At 37.6% G+C, this 8,946-nt stretch overlaps 1 protein-coding gene and 1 long non-coding RNA gene across 4 annotated transcripts in view; one reads left to right on the plus strand and one right to left on the minus strand.

Moving 5' to 3' along the window:
- The window catches only part of LOC106957704 (anoctamin-4), a 49,234-nt gene extending 46,358 nt beyond the window's left edge, over nt 1-2,876 (plus strand). For 2 of the 3 annotated variants that reach the window (XM_015049135.1, XM_015049137.1), the window contains 5 exons: nt 49-196; nt 309-428; nt 1,057-1,162; nt 1,375-1,608; nt 2,345-2,876. In XM_015049135.1, coding sequence (XP_014904621.1) covers nt 49-196; nt 309-428; nt 1,057-1,162; nt 1,375-1,566 — 566 coding nt within the window. In that variant the 3' untranslated portion in view covers nt 1,567-1,608; nt 2,345-2,876. The remainder of the gene's footprint in view (nt 1-48; nt 197-308; nt 429-1,056; nt 1,163-1,374; nt 1,609-2,344) is intronic. The other variant, XM_015049136.1, reaches the window with a different exon arrangement.
- LOC106957709 (uncharacterized) overlaps nt 2,675-8,946 on the minus strand; it is a 62,295-nt gene continuing 56,023 nt past the window's right edge. Inside the window, exon 2 of the long non-coding RNA XR_001427008.1 lies at nt 2,675-3,496. This is a non-coding gene — a long non-coding RNA (uncharacterized LOC106957709). The remainder of the gene's footprint in view (nt 3,497-8,946) is intronic.

Genomic DNA, 8,946 nt, shown 5'->3' on the forward strand with positions numbered 1-8,946 from the left:
TCTGTGAAAAGACGCTTTATTTTGGTGTCTAACTATTGTTTGACTCAGGAATCTGGTATGGCATTCTGGAGGGTATCGGCATCTTGTCCGTCATCACCAACGCCTTTGTCATCGCAGTCACCTCGGACTTCATCCCTCGTCTCGTTTATGCCTACAAGTATGGACCATGTGCCGGTCAGGGTCGAGCCGGGGAGGGGTAAGAGTTATCTTACCTCATAAGAGTTCGTCTTTTCTCTTTGTTCCATGTTGCATGGTGTATGACGTCAGTTTCAGTATATGTTAAGTGGTATTTCTTTTCTTTTTCCCAGGTGTATGATGGGTTATGTAAATGCCAGTCTGTCTGTTTTCCGAGTTTCTGACTTTGAGAAGAGATCCCAGCCAAGAACCAATGGTTCTGAACTTTTTGAAGAAGCTGTGAAGTACTGCAGGTGAAGTTTAAAGGACCTTGTAATCTGTGTGGATGTGCCCGAAACACCTGAAAAAAAGGGGAAGCCTCAAAACATGTTTTAAATATGTTTTAGAGATGCAACAATTAGAGTTCTGTGGCGATTTCTGGTCTTTGCTATTTTTGATTAGCAACACATTGTCAATTGAAGTTGACATTTTAACCCTTCTTCAGCTATTTTTTTTCTTAACTAGCAAAACCAACTACATATAAACATCAATCATTCTGTCGCTGTATTGATCCTGTTTTGAACTCTAAGATATCCAAAATGCTAGAAACATTTTTAAATGAATAATTAATTTAAGAGTCTTCTCACCCCTCACCAATGCTGAAAAGCAATAATATCAAATCTTCTTCCCTCATCGACAACGTCCACACTGAAGAGTATTATGGTTAGCACAAATTGGTTGGTATGGTGTGTTTTAACGATCGGGAAAGGACTGGGTTTTCAACTCTGTAGCTTATTTTTTGGTGCATCTCTAATATTTTGCATTTCCAAATACAAATTCAGAATATGTCTTTCCAAATAGTAGGAGAAATCAGACAAATGGAAGTGTTTTTTGTATGACCTCAATGAATGTCTTTTTTGTTTGTTTGACCTTACCCAATAGGTATCGGGATTACAGGGAGCCTCCAGACTCACCTGAGCCATACACCTACACTCTGCAGTTCTGGCACGTCCTGGCAGCCCGCCTGGCGTTCATTATTGTTTTTGAGGTCTGTTTGTGTTGATTCTGATTGTGTTATTTTGTTCTTGTTCCAAACAAGAATCTGAAAAAATGTGCTTTTATTTTTATTCCAATATTTTTTATTCCTCATGTGTTCAGTATTAGCTTAGCAGTCGAGTTCATTGACACATTTCACTGAAAATGGGGTTTAATTTACATCACAGAGATCTGGCTCTCTGAATTCTGATTCCGTTTCCACAGCATATGGTCTTTGCCATAAAGACCTTGATTGCGTACCTAATCCCGGACCTACCCAAGGACCTGCGGGACCGGATGCGCCGAGAGAAGTACCTGATCCAGGAGATGATGTATGAGGCCGAGTTGGAGCGATTGCAGAAGGAGAAAGATGAGAAAAAGAAGAAAGACAGGGCCCACCATAAGGAATGGCCTTGAATACAACTGTCTGCTACATTGTTGGATTGGTTGTAAAAGAAAGTAATTATTGTCTTTGTAAGATCATTAGTGTTCTGTTGGGTTTTTTTTTTTTATATTTTTAAAACTAAGTCAATTACATTTTCAATATTTTTTCCTCTATTTTTTTCATATGGCGTCAGATACTTCCTTTTAACACTTTTAAGGCCAAAAATGGCTTACAGAAGTGATTTTTGGCTTTTTATTGCATTGTTCCAGACTGAACTGACTACAATTATAGATCGGTCGATGAAGGACATAAATACACAGCAACCACCACACACCCCTCAAACGATTTTTCCATTCCTGAAATGATTGCAAATTTTTTCTATGAAATGATTCAATAAATATTTGAATCTAATGCTAAAACATAAAAAAATATCTGCAGTTGAATTCAAGAAAAATAGAAGTAAAAAATATGAAGTCGTCTATTTCAGACCAACATTAGTTTTATTTATTTATTTATTTATTTATTTATTTATTTTGTTTGTTTTTTTCCAAATATTTGATGGTCATTATAGAGAGCTAAATTAAGGCCATAAAGCTTGTTGAAAAAAGCAATTGAAATTGAAAAGTAATCTTGAATCTGATGTCATTTTGAACATTTCGGTTTCAAATCTCTTTCATTTTGATTTTTCTTTTCTTGTCTTTTCAATAAACTTTATGGCCCCAATTTAGCTCCATAGAGGATTTTTTAAAATAAGCTTTTTCTCATTTCCAGGCTTTCAATTTATTTATTTTTTTTCTTTTTCTTTTACAGTGGAGGAGTTCTGCATGTACTGGATCGTCAAGTCTTCCTCCTGCCATGTTAGACCAGCACCTCCTGTTGGACAATTACAGAACTGCATCCAACACAGAGCGACCATGGAGCCTCTGCCTCAGAACTCCTCAGCACACGGGACTTTTAGCAGCCATTTTTGCAACTTTTTCTCTCTTGTTCAGACTTTTAGCAGTATTTGGCTTCAGCTCCTGAATGTAGATTACAAGCAAGAATAAAACGTTATTCCTTTGTAGGCAACTGGAGCTGCTCTGCGGAGCGTAACGAATGATAAACCTTGTTTACATTTCTCCTTGTTTTAGGAGTTTACTTTTTTTTTTTTTTGGCTTTATTGTAAATAAAATGTTGAAATGAATGAATGTCAGGCCGTACGCTCCACTGTAGTGTAGTGCAATAACAATAAAAGTCACATAGATGAGGTTTCTTCTATTGATGCTGCTGTGGTACTTTCTACAGTTTGCTGTAAACAGAGGCTCAGATTAATACCTGCAGTAATAAACATTATTTATTTTGAGTCTCTTTGTTTTATTTTTTATTAAATGTTGAAATTGATGCTAATGTTATTAGAGTAATATCTTTCAAGACAATTGCAAAACAAGTCATTCTAAAAAGAAGTCAATTTAGAGGTCAAACTATATTATTTTAAATGATAAATATTTAGCTGATTTAATTTTGATGCTTTCACATGAGTCAGCTTTTATTATTATTATTATTAAAATAATTTCGAAGTCTCAGTAAATGTTTCACGTGGTACTATAAAATCCAAGACGAATGTTTCACGTAGGAAGATCATTAGTGGCGCACGTCCTCCTCTCCGTTTTTTTGGGGGGGTGGGGGGGGGGGAATAAATGAGGCGACAATTTAATCTTTATACAATAGCGCTAGCACAAACTGTTGGTGTTTTCTTGTGACTGAGTTGTGACCTTATATTTCAGGAACATTTTTACTGACTGCTGTTCTCTCACCACTCTCATTGTGGCCGGCAATGTGCTGCGGACATTCCTGTAGGTCCATTTTATTTCCCAAACACGTGTTTATCCAACAGGATATCGTTCTGAACATCAAAGTAATCATAGATTAGAGATCAGAGGCTTGTCATCCAACATGGATTACTCAGCAGCAGCAGCATCGCTCCTGCAAAAGAAAAAAAAAAATCCTCAATTTTCATTAGTAAAAGCAGGGGACAGAAGAGGCAAACTGTGTTTTGTTCTCTATTGGTGCAACTCTTCTCCCCTATAAGAGGATTATCTCTGACATACGCTCAGGGGTTACATAAGGCTGCCAGAGGATAATATCTGACATTTCCTCATATCCTGTATTTTGGCAGCTCCCGCTATGTGGAATTGGTGTAGCTTAATGAGGTATGGCGAAACAGTGGCTGTGTGGCATAAAAGGCAAGAGAACAGAGAAACACTAAAGAGAGCTACCATGGTGGTGGCAACATCATGCCGTGTGGATATTTTTTTTTTTTTTTTTTGGAAACAAGGAAGCAGGTTGCAGTTGATGGGAGCTACATGTAAGAAACCCAGTAGGCTCAGCTATGTGTTAGACTGGCCCAGTCAAAGTCCAAATCCAGTTTAAAAAAGAAAAGAAAGAAAAACCACCTCATCCTTTCACCAAAACTTTTCCTTTTCTTAACAGAAACTCAAAATTGGGAAGTGAGCTAATTTATTTTACAAATGTCAAATTGTGCAATTTTTTTTGGTCCATGGAAACGCAGCTAGTGTTGTTGGTTCCCTTTGCCATCACCATATTCAACAACTCTTTAATTATATGAGTTGCAACGACACATATAATTAAAGAGTTGTTGAAAAGAAAAGGAAAAGAAAAGTTTTGGTGAAAGGATGAGGTGTTTTTTTTTTTGTTTTGTTTTTTTTCTTTTTTTGGAAGCATCAAAACGGGTTATTTTGTAAAACAGCAAAGGAAACAACTTCTTTTGCATCACGAAAGTCACATGATCAACAGTCGGAGGTTGTTGATCATGGCTAAAACCACAAAACAAGCAGTAGTTGGAGGACGATGGTGCAACATGTTTTTCATTTACTTATCCTGTGAACAAACGTATTCATGTGTGATTTTTAACTGTGTTTCTTATTTGATGGAATCTCTGCAATTGCAAAATTGTGTTTTTGTCCACATTAGCGGAATATCGACAGAGTTTTGGCCACATTTGTAATGGAAACACAGCTACTGTCTCATTAAAGAAATCCGCTTGAGGAGATCTGGGTGTGTGTTTGTCTCTGATCTGATCTGAAAGCGCCTGCTTGGTTCAAAAAGATCTGCCTTCAATATTTAGGATACATACAACAGTCATAAAAGATGTGCTTTCATTAGATTACGTCATGTTGCTAAACCCTTCTTGAATGTCTCCATCTGCACTTTCATCAAGAATACAAATGCCTGGTGCAAACTTTTCTTTTCATTTCTTTATTTCATTCTGCTTTATTTTATGTTGTGTTATGATTTATTCTGTATAATACAAAGTAATGTAGAGTTAAACTTTAACTGACATATTTTTACCCTTTGGAAACGTAAATGGTAAGTAATCAACGCTGTAGCAAATCACGCGTTTTGTCTCATCCATAACCTCCGTTATTTTTATTGTCCAGCTTGACGCACCAGGAATGCAGCCTGTTTGCGCACAGTGAGACCCCCAAGTCTCATCCTGGATCTTCACTGCAAACACCTAAGGGGGTTTAAAAAAAAAAGGCAACGATGGGAAAAAAGAATCAGAAATCTCCTGCTGTGACTTGGGTTTCGGTTGCCGGGGCAACGCAGCTGACAAATCAATCACCATTTCCATTCATCTTTTTCCTCTCTTCTCTTTCTTTCAGTGTCGTTTCATCCATCCTTTCTTTACACAGTCACTGTTAGAAGGCGCTGGAAGTAAACAATGGAGACAGATTCTCCATTACTATGTGGTATGTATGTTTTTATTATATTTTGTGTTTTTAAAGTTAGACTGTATTTTCTGTTGAGAGTAAAACTACAGGTTACTAATTTCTTCTTCTTGGTTAATCCTGTGACTTCTACACTCGCCGTGTTTCCAATCACTATGTAATTGTGTAATTTGACTTTACAACAATAAATTTGCTTCATGGAAACATGCCAGTTTTGGAAAGGAAAATAAAAAAGGGGCAAGTTTCCAATAAAAAGTTTATTGAAAACAAGCCAATAAACCAATTTTGAGATATCAAAATTGGTTTATTTTGCAAAACTGCAGTGGAAACAGCCAGTTGCCACTGGTGAAAACTACAAAAAGAGGACAACAGGAAGCAGGAGGATCACAATGCGACATGTTTTTAACGACTTATCGTGTGAGCAAACTTATTCACATGTGATTTTAATGTTATTTCTTATTTCACGGAAACAGCACCGTTGCAATATTGTGCGTTTTTTTGACATAAGAGGAATACTGACAAAATTTTGCTTTGCTTCAGATTAGTGGCACATAAAAACCAAATGCTGCTTCTCCACGTTCGCTTCTGGTTCTGGGGATCCAGACTAGACCAGAACCAGAACTGATCTGCAAGGTTAATACAACAACAAGAAATGTTTTTCAAGGCAACAAGGATTTGACAGCAAAGATAAAACTAAATCACAAAAGGATTTGGAAGTATCTATATGAGTTTGACACCCTGGACGCCCCGCACAGCACATTTCTCTCTGTATTCCAATCACAGCCTCTCTTGCTCTTTGTTATCCAACGAGGGAAAGGCGCCAGGCAGGGAGCTGTCTCCAAACTTTTTATCTTTCATTATGAATGAGGCGATTGCAATGCAGACTTGACCGTGCGTCTCACTATTTTCTCTCTTTGACATCTCCAATGAAAGTTTTACTTCTGAGGTCCCGTTGTCCTCAAAAGTAATGTATATTATGTCAAAAGATAAGAAAAATCATCCTCAAACTACTGCACAAAAAAAAACTCGTCATAAAGTAGAAAGGGGGGAATTAAAAAGTTGTTTCCAACGTGTAGAATTAAATTACTGAACCGTGATAATGGTTCAATAATTTACCTTAAGAGTTAGCATAACAGCGCCAAAAATAAAGTTGTATGCAGTTAAGCTACACTAAACTAGCCGTGTCACTAGAAAAATCAGCTACTGTGACATTGTATCTGTGGCAAGACTTGAAAATTGAGGATCACATTTGATTTCCATTCAGTCAGACTGACCTTGACCACTTTTGTGAAGAAGAATGAGCAAAAATATCAGACTTTGGATATGCAAAATTGGTGGGAGAAAACCCAGAAAGATCTTCTATAAAGATCTCAGGAAATTACAAGGTGTTCCAACGCATTTAAAGAGACAGAACGATGTTCAGAAAAATGTATTTTATACAAAGTAATCTAACAATTATTTAGCCAAATTGGCGTCAGAATTAGCAGGATAAAGTAGCAGGTCCTCAATGTATTTCAGTCTGATGTCAATTCCAAAATAAAATCCAAAGTAGAAAAAGTGGTACAGTACTTAGAAAAAAGTAATCTTGAACGTAATTGAAAGCAGTTGTTGTTTTCTGTTGGACTTGATGGGTTTGGTGTTTTCGCCATCCCAGCTTGTTCACAGCCTGCAGCGCCGTACCGATATTAAAACCTTCAAAGACGTCGGAAAGGTACTGCCGTCCCCGGCCTGTGAGCCTGTTTCCACACTGAAATATTGGATGTGACCATAAAGGGCAGCGCTGTCATCGCCTGCCTCAGAGACAGAGGAAATTACTTCACAGATAAGGTTGTCTCTCCTTTTCACCCTGTTTCTATGGAATCTGGGTCAGCAGCAGGGAAAGCACTGGACACGAGTTGTATTTGGTAGCGTCGATAAAAACTGCTTTAAAACTGCAGTATGTAACTTTAATTTTTAAAAAAATATATGTTCTTACATTTTTGTTGGAAATGTTACCATGTATGTTGTGAGACAGATAACCTGTGCCTTCTCTCCAAAACAACTAATCAGAGCCAGAAGAAAAAATAAAAGTTGGACTTAGGCATAAAGAATTTTGATAGTGCTGGTCCCCTCAAACAGTGGTTCCCAAGAAAAGAGCCATATTTGAAAATGCTAATCATATGGATACATTGCAAGTCATTAATTCTTAAGTCTTGTTGGTGACAAAACTAACTTTCTGAAATAATTTTTGATTCAGAAACCAAATTTTCTATTCAGACAATTTAGAAATTCTGTTTTAAATTAGGTGACAAGAGGAATAGAGAGTGTAAACATATAGAACATTTATTTAAAACAATTTAATTCCATAGCCAAATTAGGTTTGTGCACCTAAACTACCAGTATTAGGTTAGCTTAGCTCCCTGGCTTTTTCTGAAATAAAGTAATATCAAAAGTATTATTTAGAATATATAAGGTGGACGAGCGCCCGCGTAATGCAGATGTGCAAAGATGTACAACTTAAATCGATCTTTGAACACTGTGGATCAAATCGGAATTCCCAAGACCAGAACTTACGATTTTTTTTATAGTATAATTTTTTTTTATGCACTTCTACTGCACAAGCGTTTGAAGTTTTTTTTTCACTCAATAAAAAAAGAAACTTGCTCACTGCATGCTAAAGTACAATTTACAATGTAACCCAAAATGAATCACCTTCGCATTGCCCACAGCTGAAAGCCCACGTAAAATTAAAGCTTCACAATGTATTTAAACCTGTAAAATCCCCTTTTTTAAAAAAAAGCACAAAAAAAAAAGCTTGTCCTTCACATTATTTTTTTCCCTACACATCTTTAAAAGAAAAGTTACTTTCACTCCGATCCACAGTCATAGTATTTCCATCTCATTGTGGGCTAAGCACTCGCCCCATCAACAGCTGCCATCAGTCTCTGAGCTCTGAATCACGTTCCCTCCCGTGTCTGCCTCCTCCGCTCCCTCTGATATGCACCTTAAACCGAGGCTTTTTACCAGATGAAACATCCATTCTCTCCACTAAGCCCTCTCTTGTTTTCGGCTGAAGCACTTTATCGTTCTAAGCTTTCAAGAACGAGTTCAAGCACGCCGATTTCCACTCGTGGTGAGCTGGAATCTTGCTGCCCGCGCAGTGTGCCAAGTATTGCCTTCAATTTTCTGTTTTGATTGTCCCATTATGAGGACAGGTGTGGATCAGGCTGTATGGATCGACCAGTAACTGCAAGCAAAGACACCCACGCGTCCACAAAACCCATAACCCAACTCGTCATATCAAGCTAACATTGAGCACGGCACCTCGGTTCTTTGTGGACCCAAGAATTACAGGATACGACACAATAACACATTTTTAAATTAGAAATCGCTGCACCTGTCCTGGCTATGCCTACTACAAAGGCATTAACTACTTTATGCCCACATTTCTTAAACTTTGCTACAAATGCTACATGGGCAGTTTTATGTCTACGTTTTTTTGAGCTTTACATCATGTTATAATGTTATTCCCTCATCAAAACCATACCTTGTCGTGATTCTTTTCGAAGGATGTTTGAGACATCTTTTAATCTCCACGGCAACCATTAAGCTGTGCAAAAATTCCTTGTTGGACCTAACCCCGCCTTCCGCGCACAGCTCCTCCTCTGAGCTGCAGTTTCCAACCCGAGCTTCAAAATCACAGAG

Source organism: Poecilia latipinna, unplaced genomic scaffold (genome assembly GCF_001443285.1).
Source record: "Poecilia latipinna isolate Pla-1442-1.1 unplaced genomic scaffold, P_latipinna-1.0 Scaffold928, whole genome shotgun sequence".
Lineage (NCBI taxonomy): Eukaryota > Metazoa > Chordata > Actinopteri > Cyprinodontiformes > Poeciliidae > Poecilia > Poecilia latipinna.